The sequence below is a fragment of the Perognathus longimembris genome, chromosome 13, assembly GCF_023159225.1.
Source record: "Perognathus longimembris pacificus isolate PPM17 chromosome 13, ASM2315922v1, whole genome shotgun sequence".
In the NCBI taxonomy this organism is placed as follows: domain Eukaryota; kingdom Metazoa; phylum Chordata; class Mammalia; order Rodentia; family Heteromyidae; genus Perognathus; species Perognathus longimembris.
Window position 1 is genome coordinate 37,585,063 of NC_063173.1, and position 27,677 is coordinate 37,612,739.

Here is a 27,677-nt window from a genome sequence, read left to right on the forward strand (position 1 = left end):
ATGACTTTTTTCTTGTGTGAGCTGCCTCAGTTAATACCTGAAAACCTTTGAATCTTGGAAATTGGAGGACTGGATGTACCTCTAAAAGAGGCAGAACTGGATCCTATCCTCTGGACAGCACCAGATAGTAGCTACTGTTTGCTATGAACACTTCATTAGGGAAAAATAGTTAATCAAGTTACTGCAAAAGACTGCCTCTTCCTCCCTTTGGGGTGAAGAGGATTTCATAAGGGTTCCTACAATCACCCCCATGTAGATGACTGAATCAAAATGTAAGCTGAGATGAGATGTGGAGAAATTTTATCAGCACATTTGCAGGTTTTTAAAAAATGACTTTCCAGTGTCTATTGCATTCCAATTTATGAAAAGACAATAATCCATAAAATGGTCTTGATGCCAGGAACAGATCAGAGCTTGTCTTCTTGCCAACCATGTGCATTTTTTCCAAACTTATACACTAACCTTCGGTCAACCCGCTCCAAGATTCCTGTTTTATAGTAGTATCTGTGAAAGCAAATAGAAGAGAACTTTGGGGAGGGCTTGTACCCTAGGAAAACAACAGAGCACAAATACTCTCTCCTCGCCCCTCTCAGATGACAAAGCTGGTCTTTGGCTCTCCTTGTATTTTCACACCATCTTATCAACTTACATTTAAACCTTTCCCAGACACTTAGAAGACTGAACATTACCATGTTCCATTCAGAATCTGTGTGTGTGTATGTGTGTGTGTGTGTGTGTGTGTGTGTGTGTGTGTGTGTGTGAGTGAGAGAGAAGAGAAGAGAGAGGAGAGGGAGAGAGAGTGAGCGAGAAAGACAGACAGACACAGAGAGAGAGAGAGAGAGAGAGAGAGAGAGAGAGAGAGAGAGAGAGAGAGGAGAGAGGAGGGGATCTGGATTTAGCGTGATCCCTAGGGAACATTGCCAGTGAGAACAAAAATGATGGTGTGTCAATTTACAAGCCATAATCCCACCTGTAACTAAGAACCAATGTTTTGTCTCATGACCTTTCCAATATCAAGTAAAAAGCAGCAAATGGGGGTAATTTTCTCTGGCTGGCCATTTTATGTAACTTGTCTTTGAAGGCTCATGGTATTTTTATGCTATTAACTTACCTCAGAGCTCTGCTCAACTTTTCGTACGTCATTCTGTCATTTTTCTTCCTTTGTCCCCACATCTTTGCCAGGGCTTCTGATTTAACCACCCGAAAAATACCTTGTTCCCTATCTTCCCATTCCAAGATGCCACAGTTTTCTTCAGGAGACAGAAGCAAGTCTCGCACAAATTCCCATAGATGAGAACTTTGGAGGCCTTTTGGGAAGAAAGGGGAAACATTAGCTACTTAATTTTTCTTTTAATTTTAAGTAAATGCAAGTTATATAATTTCTCATTACCCAGGAGAACAGCAGCTCTGTAGGGTTATTTCTCAGTCGATTGATTGTTCTTAAGCTTTGAAATGTTTTTCTTTGACAAAGCAGTAGATAAACACATATACAGAGACCAAATTTACACTAGCTTACAATACTGTGGCTCACAGATGTTCTGTTGTTCTTGCTCATCAGAACTATGGATTAATGCCTCTCTCTCTCTCTCTCTCTCTGTGTGTGTGTGTGTGTGTGTGTGTGTGTGTGTGTGTGTGTGTGTGTGTGTGAGTATGTGTTGGTTCTGGGGCTTGAACTTAGAGCTTCCTGCTCTTGCTTGGCTTTTTCAAACAAGGTTGAAGCTCTACTACTTGAGCCACACTTCCACTTCCAGGTTTTTTGCTAGAAAAGCAAAGATAAGGGACTCATGCTTTTTTCTTTTTTTTTTTTTCCTCAAGTTGGCATCCTTAGATTTCATTCCTGAGGTGCTGGGATTATAGGTGTGAGCCACTAGTAGTGCCTGGATTCTGTGGATTAATTTTTATAGCATGAAGGGTATGGTCTTCTCATTCTTCTTTCTAATAGGCAGTACTGATATCCTAGGAACTTCTGGCCCACAACTATTCTGGTATTTTGTTTTCCACAAAAAGCTGGCATTTCTCTTGTTCCATGATGATATGGTTAAGACTGGTTCTGGCATCCAACTACCTAGGTTTGTGTCTTGCATTTGCCTCTTTGTAGCTCTACAATGGCAAATCTCTCTAGTTACTTATCTGATGAGCTTCAGTGCTATAGGATAGGTTAGAGGGTTTCGTGATTTAGCTGTTAGCAAGTGACTAGAACTTGGAAGGATGGCTTTCTACACCCTGATCTGTGTGATGAAGTTTCATCTTGTCCTGGGGAGACAGATGCCTTAATGCTGGGAAGAGCTCTCCACACAGCCAAGTCCTAGTGTTTTCTCCACTATTTTCCCTTGAGTACTTCAATGAAAAGGGCCCACAATGGACTAGGGAAAATAAAACCCTCCTTCACAAACAGAACATTGGTTTACTTCCTTGCTTTAGTTCATGAAATTCCATTTTCAAGTGAAAAGAAATAACCTGAGGTTGATGACAAGCATGAAATGCAATCATGGATTCCCTTACTAGCTCCCTGGGGAAGTAACTGGTGGGGCTCCCATCTTGTTTCAAAGATTATTCAGGTAGCTTGTGTTGCCTGGGAAATGGAGGACTGGTGTCTCTGCACTTACTTGTTCGACTATGACTGTGACAGTCTTGACTTTTGATGCCATTTATTTTCATGCAGTTGGAATCAGCATCTGAAACAGAAGGACTTGTAGCAAGGGAAGGGTTACAGAGGCCACTTGAAACCCCGAACAGCACTAAACTGAGATGTTAATTGATGACCTCTGTGGTAGAAGACACTATGTTCAGGCATTCTGTGGGTGATCAGTGGACAGAAGGGACAGACAGGCCACGGGGTGTCTTTCAGGAGGAATGTGTGTGTTCACACCTGGGGACTTGCTGCAGTCTATACTGGGATAGAGGAGGCACATGGCGTGCTCATATGGACTTGAAAGACTAACAGACCAGGCAAATCCTCATGTAAAATGGACAAGTTGCCCATTGCTTTCAATGTCATAAAGGGGGAAAAACATCAGTCAAAGAAGGGAAAGTAACTACTTTCAGAAAGGCTTTACCAAAAGGACACAGTTATGCTAAGAGATAAAGAGAAAGTGAAGATGGTCCCAGATAATAGAAATGTTAAAGCCTGGCCTGGAGAAAGTACCCGTGAGGCAGGCTCCCATGCCAGGAATTAGGGAGATGGAGTTTCTGGGGATGACTGGCCGTCCACACAGGGACTTCTTGTGGGCCAGAGGAGGGCTTAGGACTTTGAAGCCAACTGGAATGCAGAAGTCCCTATTTTAAGATCCACATTTTCAGATCTTGTAGCTACTGTGTGACAGACAGATAAAAAAATGGCACTGTAAAAATAGAGTCTAGAGCCTATAAAAGGTAGGAAGTAAGACATTAACTTCAATAGTTGAATTGTCTATAACTCATGCCATAATTTGACAATTTAAAACATCCACACCCACACTGTCCCAAAGTTGATTATGCTATTTTTAATGGCAGTACAGGATCTGTCCCTTCCAGCCCCACATTAAATCTCAGTGTCCTCTCTCAGCCCCTTCCTGGCTTTGCCCCAGCCATTCCATCCTCCAGCTTCTCAAGCAAGCATCATTCTCCCTAGGGCTTCACATTTGCTCTTCCCTTGACCCAGAATGCCTTGCCATTAGATGTCTGTGTGTTCACAACCTCCTCTCAACCTTGGCTCCAAAATTCACCTCCCAGAGAACCAGTTGTAATCACACAGTGACTGTCTAGCGCCTTTGAAGATGCATTTAATTTCCCAGATGTATCCTTCGAACATTCTAGCACAGTGCCAGGCCTGCAGAAGGTACTTGATAAGTGTTATTGAACAACCACAGTCCTACATTGACCATACCTCCTATGTAGTCTAATATGTATGTGATATGGAACATAGGAAGAGCTATGTCATCAGGAGAGGAAACCATGTCTTGAGCACCCAAGTCTTGCTTGGGATGCCCTTTCTCAGTGGTACTGGGTGGTGTTGCTCCCCAGCTAACCACTCTGCAGTGCTGCCTTGTTGTATCCAGCACATTCAGCCTTTCACACACCAGATCCCACCAAGATCTCCCACCTTACTCCTTTCATATATGAAGGGAATACATACATGCTCCTCATGCATCCATCACCTGTACCCAGCTGACTTGTGCTGTTGCATACTCTCTTCAGAAGCCTTTCTAGCACTCTGGGTAAGATCCCTCCCAAGTCCTGTGGCACCGTGCATTCCTCTGTATGAACCACAGCATTGCTCCCACTTCACTGAAAAGATCCCTCTTATTTCTTCTCCTCCATTAATAACAGCTGGTCTCCATGGAGTACTTACTGAGTAAGTGATCCATATATGGCATCTCAGTCTTGTATGATATTACTTTGCTTTTCATTGTAGGGAGGAGGAATTTGAATCTCAGAGAGTTTAAAGATTTTTATCTAGATGGTGAAGCTAGGACTCAGACCCAGAAAGCTCCCATTCAAAGCTGATGCTTACAATTTCTACTTCACTGTGTTTCTTGAAGGAATTGTTCAATAGGCATTCAATGACCACTTAGCAACTTGGATGTGTTGAGCAGTTGGAATTGCCAGACATTGGATCTCAACCACTCATGCTATGGATGTTTTTTCCTAGCACAGCGATGGTAGGAATTTTGGGACGGTGATTCTGGCCATTCTATCTATTCCAGATCTGTGGTGCTGGCCTTGAAGGTACTCATGGGTTGGACTACATTAAAGACCTTATTTGGCTCGGTGGTGATGAAGTTGCTACCTCAATGTCAACGTTTAAGCAGGCACCCAAATCACACCTACTACTACCCAGAACCTACTTGGTTTCTAATCTGCCAATGCTGGTGATGTTTCTAGCTGTGGTTCTTGCCCACGACATCTGAACCATGGCTTCGTAGCTGGGGCTACCTAGAGTGTGATTAGAGGAGGCCTGGCCTTCTCTCTGATCTCTGTATGATCTGGACATTTAATTGGCCTTGAGATTAGAAACTTAAAATGTGGCCAAGGGTTTATTCTGATTTATTGGTTGAAATCATAGTCAAAGGTCCCAGAAGTTGGGATGGGAGTCTGGTGCACAGGCTGTACTAATGAAGCTCATCACATCTCTAGGACACTAGTGGTTCAGCCCCACAGCCACACTTCGTGGCAGAATGACCGGCATAGGTCACTGGTGCCTGACTCAGCATCATCTTTAAAAACATGGAAGCTGCAGAGTTCTCTTTCCTAAACCTTCTCCACCTGCAAGGGTGACCTGGGAAGGCTAGTCTTTAGGGCCACAGGCTTTTGAGATCCCCTGTCATCTTACAATTACCATATTGACTTATACAGTGAGCCCAGATGGATCTGAGGTCTGCCATGGTGAGCTGTTAGCATATGCTAATGACACCAGGGTTTGGAGCATCTGCCCTGCTGACATCCACTCTAGATGGTACTTGGTTTCACTGTTTCTCTAACCCATCAAAACTCATCAGAGTCCCCTCATTTTACAGACCAGGAAATGGAGTCTTGGGGAGGAGAAGGACTCCACAGAGCCCAGCGATGGCCTCATCGATCCTTACCAATGCTCTTTCTATTTCACTTCTTCCCACTCTTTTCTCTAAATCTTGTGTTGTTGGGGTCCATTAGCTTTCTAGTGTGGTTGTGAAAGCATAATGAAGCCAGTGATTAAGCCCAACAATAGCCTGGGTAGAGCTTTGGGCAGCTCTGTCTTGATTACTTACAGTCTTTGATGGTAGCTTTGGTCTCCTCAGTGTCATTGAAAAAGGAATAACCTGGGAAAGGAAAAGGAGATCCAAAAACTATTGCATACAATTCCGGTTTTCCCTGGCCAAGGCAGGAAAAAGCATTTTTGGGGAAGGGAAGCAATTGTTCCCTGGGAGGAGGGGGAGGGTTATGTCAAAAGGAAACTTGGAGGGCATGTAGCTGTTCTAGGGCCACTCAGAAGCATTCCCAAGAAGGGACAATCTCCTTGATCTCTAAGATCACTTGGAACAAGCCTCTGAGGCTCTTTTTGGTGAGAACTGGGGATTGAGCCCTGGTGAGGGGCCAGGTGAGTAGGGCTTTGAGCAGGGCTGGATCTCTGACTCCTGTGTAGTCACCGTGGCCTCTGAGCTTATTGGTCCTTCTCAATGTGCTATGAGACAGAACACCACTTGACTCTGAGTCTATTACTCTGATTATAATCCCTGGAGATTAGATGGTAGACAGACAAATTTGTGAGACACTTATCTCCAATTAACCAGAAAAAAGCTAGAAATGGGGTGTGGCTCAAGTGGTAGAAAGCAGCCTTGAGTGAAAAAAGACAAGCAAGAATACAAGGCCCTGAGTTCAAATCCTAGTACTGGCATGTGCATGTGCACGCGTGCACATACACACAGAGCAAGATGGATAAAGGACACCTTTTATGAACATGAAAACTGACTTTTGTTTACTAAGAAGATAAGAACTAGGTCCATGTGTGAGTGTTTGTTTCTGGTGCCGTGGTTTTATTAGTTTTGGTTGGTAATGGCACCTCTGCTGACTATCCAAAAGGCCAATCAGATCAGGAAAAGAACAGAGGAGGCTTGTTCCTTTCCTACACTGTGGAAGCCACTTCTGCCTTCAACCTTTCCCAATAACTTCTCCCTCCAGTGACCAATGCTTCATGATTTTGGGTCTTTAAATCCATCTGTAATAACTACTGAGCCAGATGGTTCTTGAGTCCTGAACAACCGATGGCTCCTCTCCTGGTCAAAACGTCCTACTGGCGCCATCTTCTGGACATTTGAGCCTTGACCAGTAGGAATGTGAGAAAATAAAATGCCAATTATTTCAATTTCTCAGGAAACATGAAAGGGAAGGTCTCTCTAATGTTTTTTCCCTTCTGCCTAGTGGGTGTGGTGTGGACAGAGATGTGTGAAAATGACAGCAAAGGAGAAAGCGCCTTTTGTCCACTCTTTATGCTTCCATATGGCATTATTTTGTGATTGTCAGCCTAGTTCCTGGGCAAGCCTACGTGTGTTTTAAATTTGTCTTTTCATTGTTAAAAAAAAAGGAATGTACTTAATTTAGAGTTGGATATGGTAGCACATCCCTGTAATTCCAGCACTTGGGAGAGACTGAGAATCTTGAGTTCAAGGCCACCTTGAGCTATACAATGAGACCCTGTCTCAATAAAACTAAAAAAGAAAGCAAAACACTGGATGATGTATCCTAATTGCTCAGGAGGCTGAAATATGAGGATCAAGGCTAGAAGATAACCTGGGCATGAAAGTCTGTGAGGCTCTTACTTCCAAGTAACCACCAAAAAGCTGGAAACAGAGGTATGGCTCAAGTTGTAGAATCAGCCTTAAGCAAAAAAGTCAAACAAGAGCATGAATCCCTGGGTTCAGATATCACTACTGGCAAGAAAGCAAGAATGCAAAAAAGCATGCAAGCAAGGAAGGAAGGAAACAATGAAAGAGAGAGGGAGGGATGAAGGAAGGCAGGCAGACAGGAAGAAAAGGAAGGAAGAAGAAATAGAAAGCATGGAACTCTTTTTTTCTTCTGTGCTCTCTTCCCTTTTACTTATAAACTCCATACTAGAGCTTCAGTTAAGAGCAGAATTTTGCTGTGCTGGTTGTAGGGCAAGAAGGGTCCCTTCATGGGGTGTATCGTGCAGCCCGGTGCCCTGGGCCCCCCGACACTGACCTTGCGTGCGGATGTTCTGCAGGATGAAGTACAGGTACTCCCCGCAGATGCCGGCCGCCTCCATGAACTCCTCCTGGGTCATGCTGCACAGCTGCGGGCCGCTGATGTTGAAGTGGCAGAAGGAGATGCAGTTGGCGTCCAGCTTGTACTGGTCACAGCAGAACTGGAGCCACTCCCACACGTGGCGCTTAGTCCAGTATTCAGGGTGGACTGATGTCCAGTAGGAGTCACAGGCTGCATGGGAGGAGAGACAAAGGAGGAAGGATGGTCCCCATAGGTGACCTAAGGAGACTCAGGTGTGCTTACACCTTCATTCCTCACCACATAGACCAAAAGGGCTCTGGGTGGTTTTTTTTTTTTTTTTAGGGGCTCAGACTACCTTTTTCTTTGTATAGAACAGGGAGAGGGGATCCTGAAATGGACTTTGGGATCATTAAGGAGTGAGAAGGGTGAGAAATGACTAGTTCATGTGCTGGTGCTAAGAAAGGGAGGATTTTGTAGAGAAGAAAAACAAAAAACACTTGTCAGTTATTTGGTTTTGGACAACATGAAATCCAAGGACACAAACTGGCCTGGGTTCAAATCCTTACTTCACTAGTTTCCACTTGGGCAAGGCTCATATCCTCATCTGTAAAATGAGGATAACAAGACTAATTCGCAGGGTTGTAATGGAGTTTATGGTTAACGTACATAGGAGGATGCATAGGAAATGACCTGTCTATTCAGTGGTTATTGAATGTTCAATATTCTACTCTCCATATGAAACTGGTTTGATTCCTTCTGCTCTGGTTGAACACCTGTGTTCACACAGCTTCTGACCATCCTAGGTCAGAGCCTTGGGAGGGTTTGATGTTGCCCAGATGCTTGTGGAGTGAGGGGTCGTGGCAGAGCTGGTTGTGTCTGTGTCTTGTGTTTTTGGTGGAGTTTTGAGAATTTTTCAAAGGAACTGTGTACACATCCAAGCAGATGTGGATACCATCCTGTCTGGAAAGCTGAAAAGAGGCTATATCTGGTCCAAGGACAGAGATTTGGATCTCAACAGCCCTGTTTTAAGGAGAAACTGAGAGGGTTTCAATAGGTTTGGAACCCGGAAGAGATGTGGCACCAGTACTTGGTCAGATACTTTAATGCAAACAATTCTTACAACTGCCACAGAATCAATCCATATACTATTTACACTATTTACATTCACCATTCATCATTTACATCCATCCACCCATCCATATAGCATCACCCATTCACCAATCATCCATCCATTCATTTACTATCATCCATCCATCCATCCATCATCCATCCATCATCCATTCACCCATCCATCATGGGGATAATTGTTGCACCACCAATATTATAGGGTTGTTCTATGGATTAAATGACTTAATATTATGTCAAAGTTCTTAGAACAGGGCCAGACAATTTTAATGCGACTATTACCATTATCATTGTGCATTGTGCATAAGTAATTACACATGAGAAATTCATGATAGATAAGACATATTTATTCTCTGTCCCCTGTGTGGTCACAGGTAGGGACTGCAGGTGGGGCGTATATCACAGGAGACTTAGTTCTGAGATCCCATGACCAGAGCTGGAATTTGAATCCCATTTTCTAAAATCAAAAGTCATTGCTCTTCCTATTCCCTCAGGCAGATCCTCAGAGGGAGGGAGCATGGAGAGAGGCAGAGTGCTGAAGAGAATAGGGATGTCTGAGGGGAGGGACAGAGAGCTGAGCTCAGGACACGTGGATCAAAGGAAGGAAGGGTTATCCTCATTAGACTTCACAGCCAATGCCAGTGGTGCCACTGCTGTTCTCCATCTAAATGCTGCCTCAGCTGCCTTTGTCCTTAACAGAGCTGCAGTGCTTCTGAACTCAGCCAGGAGATGGCGCTCTACCCTACTGGGGGCTACTGTTCTCTAAGTACCTTTTGTAAGTCATCAAGGTGCCACGTGTCCTTGTCAACATCATTATAAGGTTGGCAAATCTTCCCAACAAGCCTACCAAAATAGGTGTGAGTAGAAAGTGGAAACTAAGTCTCCTCCTAAAACTCAGGACCCATCTAGAAATCTCTTTTCTACTGGGGAATGGATTGAAGGGTAGTCAAGTCTAAGCAATAGATTGGTTTAATAATTTTATTTTTTGTGCCAGTACTAGGGCTTGAACTCAGAGCCTCATGATCTTGCTTGACCACAACCCTACCCCCACCAAAGGCTGGTCCTCTACCATCTGAGCCATACTTCAATTTTCAGCTTTTTGGTGGTTAATTGGCGACAAGAGTCTCATGGACTGACTGTTCTGCCCTGGCTGGCTTTGAACTGGGATTTCTCAGCCACCTAAACAGGATTGCAGGCATAAGCTACTAGCATTTGGCTTTGCTTTTAATCTTTTTTCTTTCTTTCTCTCCCACCCCCTCTGTCTCTCTCTCTCTCTGTCTCTCTGTCTCTCTCTCTCCTTTTTTCTTATGTTTTAGGCCCTGGGAATTGCCTCACATATATTCTACAGCAGAACTACATATATCCTCAGCTCCTTAGAATTTTACATGAGTCAATATCTCTGCCAGGCTGGTGGATAGGAGGAATGATGGGGTGGACAAGAGCCAACCACCCTGTTCTTGCTCCTGGCTTCTGGTTAGAGCCAGTCTCCCAGATCCATGGCAGGTACCAGGCAGGCCCTCATGGGAAAATACAACCCCTTTCTGAGTCTAGTCCATGCGTTCATCTACTGATTTCTGGCTTGAGTAATCCCAAGGGGCCTTTGGCCATTCCTGGCTTTCTGATGAAAGATGTTTATGAGCCTTGACATTCTTCAGCTGCTGTTCCTGTGCTGGGCCCCGGACAAGATGGCTATCAGGGTGCTGCTGTGGGAAGGTAGGACAGGTTTCTCTTCATGGAAAGGTTTCTCTGAGTCTCTGTTCCCTGCCCCTTTCCACTTCCAATTCCTTCTTGTTTTCCTTGGCATTTGAAGGAAACCATATTGTTTCTGAAAGTCAAGAGGGCCTAAAGGATTCTGGGAAGTGCTGGGTGGGGGGTCGACTCTGACACCATGAAGGTGTGGCTGGCCTGGCTCTCAGCTCGCCTGTGGAGCTTACCCACAGAGCAGGCTTTGTGTAAGTCTCTGGGGCTGGAGAGGAGCCAGGCCAGAGCCACCATGACTGGCTCTCCTCAACCTACAGTCCTCAGAGTGGACAGGAAAACAGCTGTTCTCAGGGACATGGAGGAAGGGCCATGGGGACTAGCATGCAAGGGGCCTCTTTGGTTGTAGTGTTCTTGTGCTCCTGTCCTCAGAATGAAGAGAGCCTCAGAGGGGAGGCTGAGGACATGGGAAGGTGCGCCTCATGGCTCAAGGCCCTACCACCTTCCCTTCCCATTCCCTGTTCTCCTCCATAGAGTCCTCTCCTCCCCTCTGAGGCTCTGTCCCATCTCCTGAATAATTCCTGCTCGGCCCCAACATGGCTGCTCACTTGCCTTCTCACAGAACTTTCTCTCGGGTGGCCTGCTTAGGAAGTTTTGGAAGGATTCACAGAATCTCCATTCCAGCCCTTGAGCTCTTGAAACAAGAGTGCTGGGAGCCTGGATCAGCTCACAATTGGGGCTTAATAAGTATAATCATTTAATCTCCAGTGATTTTTATTGTCACATTACAGGCGAGGGAGCAGAGGCTCTGTGAAGCCTTCCAAGGGCACAGAGGCAGTCAGAAAGGGAGTGAGGCCCCACTAACTCCTCCAGCTTTGGACATGGGTATGCGTCATCATCACACCTCACTTTCCATACGTGAGGATCAAATTGAATGTACATCTTGAAGAATGATTAAAGCAAGATTTGGAAGAAACACACACACATACACACACAAAGAGAGAGAGAGAGGGAGAGAGAGAGAGAGAGAGAATTAAGTGAAGGCATAGCCCAAGTCTGAAAGATCAGAGCAAAGGTGGATAATTCTAGTATTTCCAAATCCCAAGAAAAATGACCTCTTAGTCTGAGTATGGTGTCATGTAATCTCAGTATTTAAGAGGTTGAGGCAAGAAGATCATGAGTTTGAAGCTAGCCTAGGCTCCACAGTGAAACCCTGCCTCAAAAGTAAAAAAAAAAGACCTTTCTATTGCTACTTGCAGGGAATGAATTTAGAACAAATTAAAAGAGGGGTTACACCAATTAAAAGAGGATATATTTCCATCTTTGAAGGACTCATTACATTGTCTGCAAAGCATTTTCCTTAATGTATCTATTATCAGAGAAGCTGAGCTAAGAGGCCTTTCTGCCCACATTACTAGTTGAGTCTGGCTGGTATCCTGTATCAGTAAACTTAATCCAAATGTCCACAGGCTACTATTAAGCAGCAGGCTTTGCCAGCTCCTTTGAAGTTTGAAGTGGGTCAGGGCACTTTGGTTTGAGGGCTGGCTACATTGGGAAAGGTTCATTGGTGAGGAGCTCCAACAAGGGCTAATTTTCACAAGGATGCTATCAGCTAGGTTTTATTTAAAGCCAGTAGGACTGCAGCTTTCAGAGCTGTCTGAAGTCAGCTGGTCTTGTCCACACCTCCTGTAGTAGAGGGTAGGGACATGGGAGTTGCAAAGTTGATACAAAATGAGAGTTGCTGCCTAGCTCCAGTTGTGCTCAGAAGAGTAGGGCTTTGCTTGGGGTAGCTGGGGACCAAACCGTGCAAAGGAAGCTCAGGGCTTGGTAAGGGGAGACAGTCTGCCTCAGAGGAGGCCTGAGTGAGACAACTGCAGGCCATAATTAGCATGGTTTATTAGCATAGGGAGTTGGGAAAGTGTTTTGCCTGGGGCTGCACTGCAGAGAGGTGAGGAGTGAACTGGGCCATCAATGAAAGCTTTGTCACCCACAGGAAAGACTTTAGGAGGGAAAACCTGTGAGGATAAACCAGATAAATTGCTTCCAGGTTTCCTTTTCAGCCTGATCCAACAGCCTTTCTTGGCTTTCTGTTCAAGCCTCTTTGAGGGCCTTAGACGATGAGATGGAAAAATAAAACTCAGGAGCAGGGTAAGAAATTGGCTGGAGAAAATAGGATAAGGGAGGCTGGGTGTCTGCATAGGGTCTCTGCTTTGGGAGCCAAGCCCTGAGTGGTCCTGAGCCACAGCTCTCCCAAAGCGGGACATGTGAGGACAACCCAGAGACAGCCCATGGTGAGTCCCCTGGGATGTGACTGTCACTACAGGGGTCATCTTAGACTGGCAAATTATTTTCCATCTGTTCGTTGAGTTTTGATCAATCATTCTCAAATGTGTACCTCTAAATCTGCTCTTAAATTTCTATACTCAGCACACCAATTCTTGCCTTGAAAAGCTCCTGTGGTATTCAAAAACCTTTCTACCTGATTTTTCTGAATATTAATACTTGACCAGTGTTTTTTTTTTTTTTTTTTTTTTTTTGGTTTTGCCAGTCTTGGGGCTCCCTGGCTTCTTTTTGCTCAAGACTAGCACTCAGCCACTTGAGCCACAGTGTCATTTCTGGCTTTTTCTATATATGTGGTGCTGAGGATTCGAACCCAGGCCTTCATGTATATGAGGCAAGCACTCTTGCCACTAGGCCATATTCCCAGCCCCTAGTGTTTTGTTTTTTAACTTAAATTGTGTGTGTGTGTGTGTGTGTGTGTGTGTGTGTGTGTATGTATGTGTGTGTGTGTGTGTTGTCCTGGGGCTTGAAACTCAGTGCTTTAGCACTGTCACTGAGCTTTTGTATTCAAGATTAGTACTAATTGAGCCTCTGGCTTTTTTGTTTGTTTGTTTTTGGTGGTAACTAATTGGAGATAAGAGTCTCAGGGACTTTCCTGTCCAAGCTGGCTTTGAACCATGATCTGAAGATCTCAGCCTCTTGAGTAGTTAGAATTACAGGTGTGAGCTACCAGTAGTACCCAGCTTAAAAAATTTATTTTTACTGGCACATATTATACAAAGAAACACCTTTTTTTTTTTTTTAAAGAAAAAGCTTTTAAAAATGAAATCTCACTTTGGATATTAAAAGCTAATATATTCAGTGAGTTCATTATATGTAATCTATCACTATGAATACTTTGTATTCTCTTTTCTGTGTGTGTGTGCCCGTGCACACGCAAGTGTGTACATGCACACATGCACATGCCAATACTGGAGTTTGAACTCAGGTCTTGTATTCTTGCTTGGCTTTTTTGCTCAAGGTTGATACTTTGCCACTTGCACCATGCCTTCATTTTAGGATTTTTGATGGCATATTGGGCAGAAGAATCTCTGGGATTTGACTTCCCTAGGCTAACTCTGAACCAAGATCCTCAGATCTCAGCCTCCAGAGTAGCTTGGTATTAGTCACTGGCACTGGGACATAATGATCATTCTTTATTTTGTAAAATTTAAAGTCAAAACCAGGTGAATGAATGAAATTCTCCAGTATTTTGCAAGCAGTGATGATTCACTTTCCACCCATCAATGCAGCCCATCAGAGGTCCCACTTTTAAAAGGGGAGCAGGCCAGAGTCCCTTAGGGACTCTGAGTCAGGGGTGAGCACATTGAAGGCACAGGTTCTGTTGCCTTCTACAAAGTTTTGCCAACTGCTGGTTTCCCTGAACCAGCCCAGCCTTTGTCTATGGCCACATTGAGATATCCTCTGTCCTGAGGGCCCATTCCTGCCACCCATCCCTCCTTCTCTTGGTCTCAGCACCTACGCTGGAAGATGTTTGGAAGTGAGAAGGTTGTGGCTGAGATCTGTGTTGCTTTTGTTCAGCATGAAGAAGGAAGGTAGGAGAGGTGAGGCTGGCTTTCTACCTCTCCAGTTATTGCAAGGTATTTCTGGCTAACAGTGTATACTCACCAAGCACTAGGGACTTGATAAATACTTTACAGACTACATTTCATCCCAACTCCCAACTCAAGGAAGCATACATTGTTTAGAGAAGAAAAATATATCTCATAAAGCTTTCCAGAGGGCTAGGAATGTGGCTTAGTGGTAGGGTGCTTGCTTAGCATGCATGAGGCCCTGGGTTCCAATCCTTGGTATCACATAAAAAAAATGAAAATAGGGCTGGGGATATAGCCTAGTGGCAAGAGTGCCTGCCTCGGATACACGAGGCCCTAGGTTCGATTCCCCAGCACCACATATACAGAAAACGGCCAGAAGCGGCGCTGTGGCTCAGGTGGCGGAGTGCGCAGCCTTGAGCGGGAAGAAGCCAGGGACAGTGCTCAGGCCCTGAGTCCAAGGCCCAGGACTGGCCAAAAAAAAAAAAAAAAAAGAAAATAAGTGAAATTAATTTAAAAATAATTAGCTGAATTTATTAAAAAAAGCTTGCTGGACTAGGAGTATAGCTCAGCTTGGCTAGTATATAAAAAAAAAACCTCTGTTCTAGCCCCACTGCTATAAAAACAAACCAAAGTAGCTGGGTAACTGTGGCTTATGCCTATGATCCTAGCTACTCAAGAGGCTGAGATCCGAGCATAAAGCCGGAAGTGAAGCTGTAGCTCAAGTGGTAGAGTGCTAGCCTTGTGTAGAAGGGATGCTTAGGAACAGCACCCAGGCCCTGAGTTCAAGCCCTATAGCCCTCTCTGTCTCTGTCTCCCTGCCTCTCTGTCTCTGTCTCTGTCTCTGTCTCTGTCTCTGTCTCTCTCTCTCTCTCTCTCTCTCTCTCTCTCTCTCTCACACACACACACCATAAGCCATCCAAACTAATCAAGCAACCAAAATGTGTTGGAGGTTAGCCAGCATTTGAAGCCAGATTCCAACAGGAAGCCGCTCTTAGGACCATTTTTGAGGCTCGCCATCCAAGATGAAGATTCTCATGAGATAGAGACACCTCTGATGCCTGTGGCCACTGAACACTGAACATTTACCAAGAAGTGCCTTGGTCAGGAAATCCTGGCTGTTCTCAAGACATCTTTGGTTGAGAGGGTTTTTGCAGAAACAACTTGGACCTCTATGTCAACTCTCTGGTGGTGATGTCTTTGTCCGGAGAGATGATCACTTATGAGGACTAACTTCATAGTGAACTTTGTCCTTTAGGAGGTCGGAGATATTCAGCTTTTTCTGAAATCAGAGTCTGTCATTTCTCAGGGAATGTTAGAAATCCTGACTGCTCCCAAGGGATGTTTTATTTTCATTCACCTCACACGGTGGTGGGAATGTCTACTCTCTCGAAAGTGGTAGAAGGAAAGGCTGTTGGGAACATTGCTTGATGCAGGATTCAGAGAAACTTCTGGGAAGAAAATCCTCACATGGACCTGATTAGACATCTCATGCATTGATGGAAACACAGAGGTGTCAGACGGAGAAAGCTGTGTCTGAGAATCTAAGATTTGGACAGATTGGAGCCACACTGATAATAAATGCCAGTTAACATTTTTGAAAAAAATTTTTTTAGTGTGGTCAATTCTACTTCACAGCACACTTACCTTTTAAACCCCTTTAAGTGTATAGTCCAGGGACATAAAGTTTATTCCATCCAGCTCTGTAACATTCTCATCAATCCCAAGGAATGAATCGTCTGCTTTTATAAGCACCTGTCTGTGCTGGTCCTGTGCCACATCATGTCCCAAAGCCTCGATCCATATTTACTAATTTTAATCTTATTACAACTCTACAAGGTTGGCATTATTATTATTGTCCTCATCTCTCATACAGACCAGAAAACTGGTCCTATTAGAGGCTGAGATGGCCCAAATAGCAAATGTCAAAGCTCTACCTCATATTTAGGATGAGGTGTTTGTGCGTGTGTGTGCGCGCGTGCGTGTGCCCGAGTGCCCAAATCTGGGAGTGCAGTCCTGGCCTCTGATTCTAGAGGCTTGGCCTTTGCCTCAGAGGCTGGTTGGCTCCTCCTGGGCACTTCTTGCCTTGGGAATCTAGGTTCAGACTTTAGCAAGCCAGGATGCAAAGAGTTAATCTCAGCCAGTACTGACAGCTTGCTTCACCTTGTGGGGTGTATACTTGCTACCCGAGTAGCCAGCCAGGTTTTGCTGCCATGTGCCGTCACCCAGGCACTGGTTCAGGCATAGAGGCCTCAGAGGGTTTATGGGGCAAAGCTTACCTGGCCTCCCTCCTGCATGAGATTTGCATATGCCTCCAAGCTTCCTTCTCAGCTAGGGAAAACTGGGCTGAGAGGGAGGAGGAAGTGGGAGAGGGAGGTGTGGGGACAGTGAGGGTTTCCTGACTGCTGCTTTGGGCCAGGCTGTGTAGTTGACACGCAACTAGGAGGAGGTGGAGGCCAGGGTTCCTCTGGGAGAGGCTGCTTTCCTTCCTTGCTGTCATCCCTGCGTCCTGATCACGAGTGTCTCCAGGCCCCCACACAGCCTGTCATGGCAACTGAGGTCAGCCTCAACCTCCCCAGCCTGGCCCACCTGCCCTCAGATGGGCTTCTGTGAATCTACGTACCTGTCTGATGCTCAAAGGTAGGATAATACTCTTCATTGCTGAATAGATCGGTCCACGACATGAGGGGGTCACAGAAGGACGTGTTGGGCAGAAAGGTGCTATGTGTCACTGAGTCCAACATCACCCTGGAAGAAAAGAGAGCCCATGAGAAGGGGCAGCATGTGGGCTCCCAAAAGCCATGCATGTGGAAGCCTCTAGCAGAGTGGCCCCTATAGTTATTTTTTAAGTTATATATATACATATACGTATATGTGTATATATACATACATACACACACATATATAATTGTTAATGTAGAGCTGATATACAGAGGGGTGACAGTTACATAAATCAGGTAACAAGTAATGCGTACAATTCTTTTTTTTTTTTTTTTTGGCCAGTCCTGGGCCTTGGACTCAGGGCCTGAGCACTGTCCCTGGCTTCCTTTTTGCTCAAGGCTAGCACTCTGCCACTTGAGCCACAGCGCCACTTCTGGCCGTTTTCTGTATATGTGGTGCTGGGGAATCGAACCCAGGGCCTCATGTATACGAGGCAAGCTCTCTTGCCACTAGGCCATATCCCCAGCCCCATGCGTACAATTCTTTTTGAACCATGCCTCCCCTTTCATTGCTCTTTTTCCCTCCTGTCCCCATCCATAAGATATCTAGTTCATTTTCCACATAGTGTCTAGTGAGTAATATTGTTGTATTTGCTCATCCTTAATCTACTTTTATGTATCCTCCATTACCCTCCCCAATATACAAACTAACAAACAAGACAGAAGAAAAAGAAAACAAAAACAGCAACAGTGGCAACTGTGTCCTTTGTGTGAGTTCATTTCATAGAATATTGGTGTGTTTTTTTTGCTAGTCCTGGGACTTAGAGTCAAGGCCTGAGCACTGTTCCTGGCTTCTTTTTGCTCAAGGCTAGCACTCTACCACTTGAGCCACAGCACCACTTTTGGTTCTTTCTGTTTATGTGGTGCTGAGGAATCAAACCCAGGGCTTTATGCATGCTAGGCAAGCACTCTACCTCTAAGCCACATTGCCAGCCCAGAATATTAGTTTTTATGATCATCTGTCCATAGCTGTTAGAGCCTTTGTCCATCACTTCTATGCATAGCCTCCTTTTAGCCTCTGTATGTTAATGACTAGGGTTCTATGTAATTTATCATGTCCCAGGAACGTTGTATGGGGTTGAAGGAATGAGATTATGATTTAAAAGAAACCCCAAGTCTTCTAGAATCTGGTTAAATAAATCACTAAGTGACAACAACAAACAAACAAACAAACAAAAAACAAAACGATAGCAGCCAAGCACTAGGTGCTTCCCACGGATGGCATTCTTTAATCATCACCATATCGTGCCTGTGCCCATTATATGGGAAAAGTGAGGTAGGGGCTGAGACAACTGCCCAAGTAACACTGAGGAAATGCCAAGCTGGGATTTGAAGCAGGAGGCCTCATTAGGCAAGGCTACCTAGGCATGTACTTGTCCTATTGCCTCACATTGGACCTTCGAAACTTTGACATATAATATTCAATAATATGCTTCTGAAAAATGGAACAAGATTGGTTGTATATGCAATGTGAAAACTGGAAACTGAAAACAAGATGTGTGTGTGTGTGTGTGTACACGCACATGTATGTGCATGCTCATGCACAGGTGCATGAGCATGTATTTGGTGCCATCTTATTTTCTAGTATAACAGTCCTGAGCTGATGTTATATAGTTTTCTGTACATTTGTGTGCTTATGTCTATGTACACACACATAAAACTACTTGTATTAAATATGGCCAGACTCAAGTCTGTAATCCTAATGATTTAGGAGGCTGAGACTTGAGGATCATGATTCAAAGCCAGTCCAGGCAGAAAAGTCTGTAAGATTCTTATCTCCAATTAACCAACAAAATACTACAAGTCGGGGTGTGGCTCAAGTGGTAGAGTGCCAGTCTTGAGCAAGAAAGCTAAGGGAGAAGAACTTGGTCCTGAGTTCAAGCCTCAGTACTGGAACAAAACACAATACAACACAAGAAAATAAAAACCTAGCTATGTGAAATAGTTTGATGGCTACTCTGTAGTTGTATTCATTGCACTCAGTGAGTATCCACATGCTGCGCTGCTGAGATGTTAATGTGTTGGAGCAATGGTGGAGGCTGATATATGTTCATGCCTTGCCTCACCTTCCTGTTTTGGAGAGGAGTGTGTCACAAAAAATGACATATGTGCTCCATGCAAAGTGCTCTAGTATTTCAGCTCCCCAACTCGTGGTCTCAGAAGAGCTACTCTGAGGAAGGTACGGCAGTGGGGTATCATTGTGTAGATGAAAGGTAGGGGCTCTGAGATTCCAGGTAGCAAGTGCAAGGTAGAGGCAGGGCAGCAGCTCAGGATGATCAGGATGGGGATGAAATCCAGCAGTAGACTACTTGCCTGGGGACCATGAGGCCCTGAGTTCAAAAGCTAGTATTACTGAGGTGGGGGAGGGGGGCTCAGGATCCCAAATACTGAGCCTTATTCCCCAGGCACACTGGGTTGGGAATGCTCCAGGAACTGTGTGTAAGTTTGGAAAGAGGGCAGAAAACATCTGACCCTGCGGCTCCATTCAGATACCTTCGCCCATGCCAATCTCATCTCTGCTGATTCCCACATTCCCATAGTTTGAAAAAATAAAAAAGATCTGTGTTTGGTAGATGAAAAAAATCTGTTGTGGGGTGTGTGTGTGTGTGTGTGTGTGTGTGTGTGTGTGTGTGTGTGTGTGTGTGTGTGTGTTCAAACTGGGGTTTGAACTCAGGGTTTGGCTTTTTTGCTCAAAGCTACTACTTGAGCCACATGTCTACTTTTGGCTTTTTGCTGATTAACTAGACATAAAAGTGTCAGACTCTCCTGCTTAGGCTGGCTTCAACCATGATTCACAGATCTCAATCTCCTGCGTGGGATTACAGGCACGAGCCAAAGATGCCCAGCTTTGATTCTTGACCTAATGTGAATGAATTAGGCTGTTTTGACCCCAATCGATATGGACATGGTAGCTAAAGGTTACATCACTGGCAAACATCAGTACAAAGACCAGAATCCAATTTCTGGTATATTGAAAGATAGCATTTAAAATGGTCAGGATTTTCTGGGTGCTATGGCTCATGTCTGTAATTTTAGCTACTCAAGAGGCTGAGATATGAAGGCTGTGGCTTGAAGCCAACCTGGAGCAGGAAAGTCCATGAGACACTTATCTGCAATTAACCAGCGAAAAGCTGTAAATAGAACTGTGGCTTAAGTAGGAAAACATTATCCTTGAGTATAAAAGCTCAGACATAGCACTCAGGCTCTGCGTTCAAGTCCCAGGACTAGCATGTGCATGTGTACATATACACAACACACACACACACACACACACACACACACACACACACACGAGTCAAGATTTTATCCATTGTGTGTGGTCTAGTGTTCCCAAAACAATAGTCACTTGCCTATTACCACAATTATTTTATTCAATCCAAATACTTTTCTGGGCACTATTTCTTACTTAAAATATTTAAAATAATCAATTCTCTTTTCTGTTATAATATGAATGTATCTATTTAAAAGGAAAACTTTTTATTACCACTATAAATGCAAAGTTAGTATTCTTTTAGTGAACATAAAAATACACAATTGTTGGGCTGGGGATATGGCCTAGTGGCAAGAGAGCCTGCCTCGTATACATGAGGCCCTGGGTTTGATTCCCCAGCACCACATATACAGAAAATGGCCAGAAGTGGCGCTGTGGCTCAAGTGGCAGAGTGCTAGCCTTGAGCAAAAAGAAGCCAGGGACAGTGCTCAGGCCCTGAGTCCAAGCCCCAGGACTGGCAAAAAAAAAAAAAAAAAAAAAAAAAAAAAAAGAAATACACAACTGTTGACCAATTACTCAGGAGGAAGAAGCAGGAAGATCATGAATTCAAGGCCAGTTGAGCAAAGCCAGCCAGATTCTATCTGATAACAAAAACAAAATACAAGCCAGGCATCAGTGGCTTATATTTGTCACCCTAGCTACTCAGGAGGCTGAGATCATAATTCAAAGATAGCCAGGGCAGGAAAGTCTGTGAGGCAATTAATCAGTAAAATACCAGAAGCAGAGGTGTTGTTCAAATGGTAGAGTACTAGCCCTGAGCAATATGCCTAAGGGACAGTGCTCAGGCTCTGACTTCAAGTCTTAGTACCAGCACAGAACAGAAAGAAAGAAAGAAAGAAAGAAAAAACCCAAAACATAGACAAAAGAGCTAGGAGCCATGGTTCAGTGAAAGGCTGTTTGCCTAGCATATGCAAAGACTTGGGTTCAATTTTCAGTACTGCCAAAAAGGAGTATAAACACACACACACACACACACACACACACACACACAGAGAAATTGTTCATTCATGTTGGAAATGAACTATATAACTTGGGTGGAGGGGGATTGTGAAGGAAGAAACTGGGAGAGAATGAGGGAAGGGGGTGACTCGGTTCAAAAGGAAATGTATTTAATACCTGACTTATGTAACTGTAACCCCTCTGTATATTACCTTTATAATAAAAAGTTAAAAAAAATTGTTCATTTATGTCCCCCTAACCAGGGGTTAACAAGCTACAATTTATAGGCCCAGTGCAGCCTATATGTTATGTCCTGTAACTGAAAATGTTTTTATTTCTATTGAAAAAACACACATTTGCATAACATCCTTGATTTTGCATTTTGGCCTGCAAACTCTGACATATTTGCTTGATGGGAGTTTGAGAAAGGTTTGCCAACCTCTGGGCAGAATCAACTTGCCCCTGGCCTGTGCTTAGAGGAACCAGAACTGGAAAATAGTGGAGTGTTACCATCTCTCCTCTCATGTTACCATCTCTCCTCTCACCCTGCCTTTGCCTAGGAATCTGAGTGGAGTTCTAGGCAAGAGTCAAGTTGGAGGGAGGCCCTAGTTCCCCAGTGCTTGGCCTTCCTTGTCTAAAAAAGGTGAATTAGATCAAAGTATATACATATACACACATATATACATATATATATGGAAATAGTACAACGGAACCCCTTTATGCAATTAATATTTGCTAATAAGAAGAAAAAACACAAAATTAATAAAAAAAAAGATCAGCTACATCTCAGGCACAAGTGCAAGGAAATTCTAAGAGGTAAAGAGATTTCATGATTCTGGAAGCAAGGCCGAATTCTTCAGGCCTGTTGGTGAATTTCCCGTCCTCATCCACTGTGAATGAGAACTGGACACAAATATAAAACAGTTTGGATTCTCACTCTGGGATACCATTTTCAGGCCAGCCAAAAGTTCCGCTTCTCTACTCCAAAGCCTTCTTTCTGATGCTGGCATAGGGTTAACAGGGTCTAGCAGTTATCACAGCCATGGATCTATCAATCACAGCCAAAGCTGCCTGAGTCTGAGCTCTGATTTTCCATGGATTGGTTGGTTTTATATCCTGAGTGGAGGTGGGGGATGGGAGTTTGAGGGGTCAGGATTAAGAAGGGTGGAATAGAAGGTTATAAAAGAGAGAACGGCTTTGGGGAGCCCAAAGCTATTTCTGCTTTCTGGATGGGACTTTAGTAAAGTCGTTCTCAGTGAAGACTAAGAAGGAAACTATTTCTGTTCCTTTCTGGCCCAGAGAATGGAAGAATAGGATGGCAGCCTTTTGGCATGACCACTTTTTAAAATGTATATAATTTTTTATTATTATTAAGGTGATGTGCAGAGGGGCTTCACAAGTCAGGTAATGAGCACATTTCTCTTTGGACAATATCACCACTTCCTTGCTTCCCCCCAGTTTTCTCCTCTTGTCCCTGCCCACAATTGCATAGGTCATTTTCCACATAGCATTCCACTTGAGTACCATCCTCCCTTTCTCCATTTCTGTTCCCTCTTTGTCCCTTCAAAAGACAGAAAAAGGAACCAAACAAACCCCCCACAAAAAGCAAAAACAAATACCACCACCACCACCAAAAACCATGTTTCCAGTTCCTGGAATTTGTTTTGATAAATAGCATTTTAACTATTCAGAGGCATTATACCTTTGGGTTTCTCCCCTAAGCATATACCCTTTAGTCTCACAGTTTGTGTGTGAATGCCTGGCACTTTGTATAATTTATCATGGCATGAGCACTTTTGAGTTCCAAGCAAGAAGAGGTAGACACCCCAAAGAAAGAAGACAGAACAGAGCTCACAGGCCTTCAATGTCAGGAGGGAGTCATTCCTTCAAATACCAAGCCAACCTCGCTTCGAATGAGACCTTTCTGACAAATAGTTTTCAAAAACCACTTGGTATTGTGAAAGAAATTCATTTGGTCAATTGAGTTTCATCATGTCAAGATTAGGACTGATTTTGATCAATTTACCTTTAAGGATTCCAATCTCTCTCCTCTAGCCTACGCTCTCCATCTATAAACCTCTCCTGGGTTACACACCATGCTGGATCTGATTCCCTTCGGTAATTCCTTCTATGGCAAATTATACCCATTAGGCATTCTTAAAGGGCTCTCCTGGGTGTACAGCATGCTATTTTTCTTTCATAATTGTTGCTTGCTTTTTGGGGAAAAAATGCCTGTTATGAAAGCAATGAAAGTTTCTTTTCTTTCTTTCTTTTTTTTTTGTTAAGCTATTGAAGTAGGAGGAAGTGTTTTTAACTCTGGGCTTGTCACAAAAGACCCGGGCCACTTAGCCAGCATGCCCTAGGTGTGCAAGTTCAGGGATAATAGTTGCTTTGTATTCCTCAACCTCTCTCCTTTAGGCCATTGTACTAATCGAACACTTTTGCTCTTAAAGCACTTCTTTAATGTAAGTGGAACAGGGTGAGTGGGAAGGAACAGAAATGTGGGGCCCATTTCTCAGTGAGAGAATTGAGGCTCAGAGATTCAGAAGCCTGTGTCTTTGGTTCAACCAGCTATTCTCAACAAGAGTGATGGTGGTAAAAAGCTTCCACAAGGAGATCCCTCTAGGTTGTGTCTGCACAGGACAAGAAGGGGGTTCTATAGCTTCACTTTTCATTTGAAGACTTTGCTTGTCATCATGGAAGAGCCTCTTCAGCTACAGAAGCCTCTGAGGCCTGTCAGCTTCAACTGGCATCAGGTGTGGAGAGCATCTACCCTGCGAACCGTAGAAAGCTGGGGATGTTATTTGATATATGAAGGGACAGATATGCAATGCTTCTCTTTGGCCTCCCTCTGACCATTGTCCTGGATTGATAAGTTTGTATGGCATGAATAGTATTTATTTATTTAGTTTTTGTGCCAGTGCTGGGATTTGAACTTGGAGTCTGGGCTTAGTTTTTTTGCTCAAGGCTGTTAGTTCTACCACCTGAGCCACAGCTACATATCCAGCTTTTTGATCATTAATTGGAGACAAAAGTCTCACACGCTTTCCTGCTTGGGCTAGTTTTGCATCATATTCTCAGATCTTAGCCTCCTGAGAAGCTAGGAATGTAGGCATGAGCCATCAACGGCCAGTTCGAGAATTATGTTCTAAACATCCAAATGGCTATTGGCGGAGAAAAAAGGTTCCCACCTCCCCACCCCCCACTCCCGGTTGCTGAAGGCTGGGGAAATGGAGTCAAGGTTGGCTTTGATTTTGCAACTTTCTCCAGATGCCCAACTGATTGGGCCAACACATTCAAACCTGCACACACAAAGGCATGTTCAGATGCATTCATTGTATTTACAAACTGTGTTCACCAAAGATTGCCAAACTGAAGACAAATCCAACCAGAGTCACCATCGATTAAATTTGTGGCTTACTTCTCTCTTCCCTTTCCTTCATAGTCCCTCTACCTTCTACCTCAGCCCAGTGCTGGAGCCTCAGGATAGCTGAAGAGCCTTCCAGCAGGAGATCCTGGCTCTATAAACACTCACCTACCTTCCCACCGACATTCTCATAGCAATTGGAATCAAGTTCCCTAAGATTAGTTTCTAAGTAAGGAAGAATCCAAAACAATTAACACAAGGAGGTGGAATCAAGTGAGCTCCCTTCCACTTGAGAGAGAAAGGCAGTAGGTACCTTTGGGGTTGAGACAGGGCTGGCCTGGAGGCTGAGATCCCCGGACACCTCCAGCGTCTTTCTATCCCCTCTTGGAGCTGGCTCACACACCAAATGCACACCCAGGGTCCACCCAGTCAGAAGGAGAGGCTGTGGGCTCCTTGCTCCTGCATGAACCAGAGATTACAGTAACAGATGGGTGCCCATGGCCTGAGCCATCAGGCAATGTTGCTCAGCCTTCCGGAGAGAGGCAAAGGGGCAAGCCACTCAGCCTTGGCCAGTTTGCCAGAGGAGGAAAATTCCTTCCTGACCATGACTGGGATCATCAACTTTGCTCTGGGCATGTGACCAAATATCTACCCAATTAAACATCTAGAAATGGATTGTTTAAATGTCAAAATATCACTGTACAGAACAAGGCCATGCCCATGCAAGCATGGGGCAGGGGGGATGGAGGGGTGTTAGGAAAGTTGTTCCCTAATCCCATATGGGCAGTGCCATTGCAAAGAAAAACATTTACCCTTCCTCAAATCCCCAGTGACACCTGAATGTGCACTGGGTCCTGAGCCCCGAGAACAAAGCAGGGTCCATTTCCCACCCTGGAGATCTCCCTAGGAAGGGAAGACTAAGGAAAACTCAGGGCTGCATTTCAACACTTGCTGTGAAAGGATTGTGGGTTGGGTGCTTGAGTGTTTGTTCCGGAAGAAACCACAGCAGCTGTGAGAACCACCTTGTTGATGGCTGGTCAAGTGAGTCCTTATTTTTCTTTAAGGAGTTTAGAGACTTAGCTTGTTTGTTTGTTTCTAGCTGGTCTTTTTTTTTTTTTTAAATGAAGGTGCCAAAAAGACTCATAGAAGGAACACTATATAATTTTCTTTGGGCTTCAATGCTAAGTTCACAGGCTCTGGGTTAACTACACAGCATCGAGGATTAAAACCCACCTTTGCCACTCAAGGAACCTGGAATATACTTCTAACAACCTGACTGAAATTCTGCATTGCTTTTAAAAAAAATAGTTGCTAAAATTCTTTTATTATTATTGGCATGCTGTGTAAACATTCATGACCTGCTCAGAGGTCCTGTTTCCTCGTCTTTAAAATGGGGATTATTAGCTGGGCATTGGTGGCTCATGCTTCTAATTCTAGCTATTGAGGAGGTTCAGATCTGAGGATTATAGTTATGAGACTTTTATCTATAGTTAACCACCAAAAATCTGGAAGCAAAGCTGTACCTCAAGTGGTAAAGTGACGGTCTTGAGCAACAAAGCTGAAGGCTTGTGCCCAGACATTGAGTTGAAGCTCTAGTACCAGCACAAATTAAAATAAAATGGAAATTTTAACACACAATCCTCAGGATGCCCTAAGACTAGTTTTTCACATATGTAGAAAATTGCACATATACTTAGGATCAAGGAAAAGGAACCCCTGTCAAATGTATCTAAAATCTAACAAGTTGTTACTTTGCTAACTTCTGAGAAAAGGAGACAACAAAAGGGTGACAACTCCTATCACAAAACCTTGAATCATAGAAAGAACATTTTTACGGAGAACACAAAACCAAAAGAATCAAACTTCTACTTGGATGGGCAAACAGCTGCTTACTCTGGATCTTTTGACTAAAACATAAGAATGCCTGAAACATAAACTATGGAACCTTTGCAAATACCAGTTCCCTCATTTCTTAAGAAGGAAACAGTTCTGTCCACTGATCTGTGACTCAGTTTCCAGTTTAGGACATTCTCAGCCCCCCCAGTCAGTGGTGGGTTCCTTTTGGGGAGGGAGCTTGTACTACCAGTTGCTGCCAGCAGGGGGAGAACGCACAGAGACTCCACACACAGCAGGTGGCCTTTGACAAGGTCTGAGAGAATTTAGTGGAAAAATCCTAGCCATTGCTTTTCTGGAAGCATCTTACTCCCAGGGGCTGTGAGAAGGCAAAAATGAGATTCTTTCTAACTATGTTGTACAGACAAATTCCCTTATAAAAAATCTCTGTCATAAGGTTTGGTTCTCTGTATCAAGGGCCAATGGGAATGTTAGGCTTGCAGTCAGCATTAGGGGAGGTGGTGGGTAGGAAAACTGATATTTTCTATGTAAAATCCAGCTTTTCCTCTTACAGACAGCTCTGGGAGGGGAAGAGAGTTGAACACCTGGACACTTTCTTCTCTCTTCCTTCCCTTTGGTCCAATCAAGTGATCCAGAAAGCATGGGGGCTGGAGAGAACATGGGATAGCCCGAGGAAGCAAAAACCTCTCTCATGCAAGCAGTTTATCCAGAATCAACAGCTCCTGGGTTGGGGGGGGGGTGGCACAGTGACTGCCTTTTGGAGTGGCTGCTGCTGGAGCAGCAAACAGACAAACAGACCCAGGCCCCAGGCTGAGCCTCTGAACCCCGATACCCTTTAGCAATTCATCCAAAAGAGCAAAGAAAACAGCTTACGTGAGGGCAGCTGTGGCTAGGTCCAGAGAGAAGGCTTTCAGGGTGCTCCCAGCACCAGCGGACGGTAGAAATAAAGGCACCTGTAGCCTTGTGATATAAGTGACACCTACAGACAGGTCCGTTTGGTTTTTCAGGTTTATGCACAGCCCCTTTGATGACGGTGACATAGAGTGTGACACGGCTCCTGGGGGGGGGGGGTTGGTTCTCACATGCAGAAAGTTTACCTTTATCCTGCTTGTGTACCTAGCTCACCACCCCTA

The 27,677-nt window shown here is 44.3% G+C and overlaps 1 protein-coding gene across 3 annotated transcripts; it reads right to left on the reverse strand.

The window, feature by feature from the left end:
* Positions 1-328: 328 nt before the first annotated feature.
* On the reverse strand, positions 329-27,528 carry Elf5 (E74 like ETS transcription factor 5). Of its 3 annotated transcripts, XM_048361090.1 has the most exons (8): positions 27,418-27,528; positions 25,004-25,149; positions 17,017-17,141; positions 7,675-7,908; positions 5,727-5,777; positions 2,607-2,675; positions 1,112-1,307; positions 329-504 (listed from the first exon to the last, which is right to left on the reverse strand). In XM_048361090.1, exons 3-8 carry the CDS (start codon positions 17,135-17,137, stop codon positions 408-410), a joined length of 768 nt encoding a protein of 255 aa, XP_048217047.1. In that variant the 5' UTR covers positions 17,138-17,141; positions 25,004-25,149; positions 27,418-27,528; the 3' UTR covers positions 329-407. The 3 variants fall into 3 exon arrangements, with proteins under 3 accessions (XP_048217047.1, XP_048217048.1, XP_048217046.1); XM_048361091.1 differs by lacking the exon at positions 25,004-25,149 and having other exon boundaries at positions 27,418-27,521; XM_048361089.1 differs by lacking the exon at positions 27,418-27,528 and having other exon boundaries at positions 25,004-25,261.
* Between the last annotated feature and the right edge of the window lie 149 nt (positions 27,529-27,677).

Coding starts and splice junctions, on each gene's coding strand:
- Elf5 (XM_048361090.1), bottom strand. CDS start 17,137: ATGTTGGACTCAGTGACACATAGCACCTTTCTGCCCAACACGTCCTTC. Junction 7,909..17,016: donor TACCTTTGAGCATCAGACAG/GTACGTAGATTC, acceptor CCTCCCATGCAG/CCTGTGACTCCTACTGGACA. Junction 505..1,111: donor AAGTTGAGCAGAGCTCTGAG/GTAAGTTAATAG, acceptor TTGCTTTCACAG/ATACTACTATAAAACAGGAA.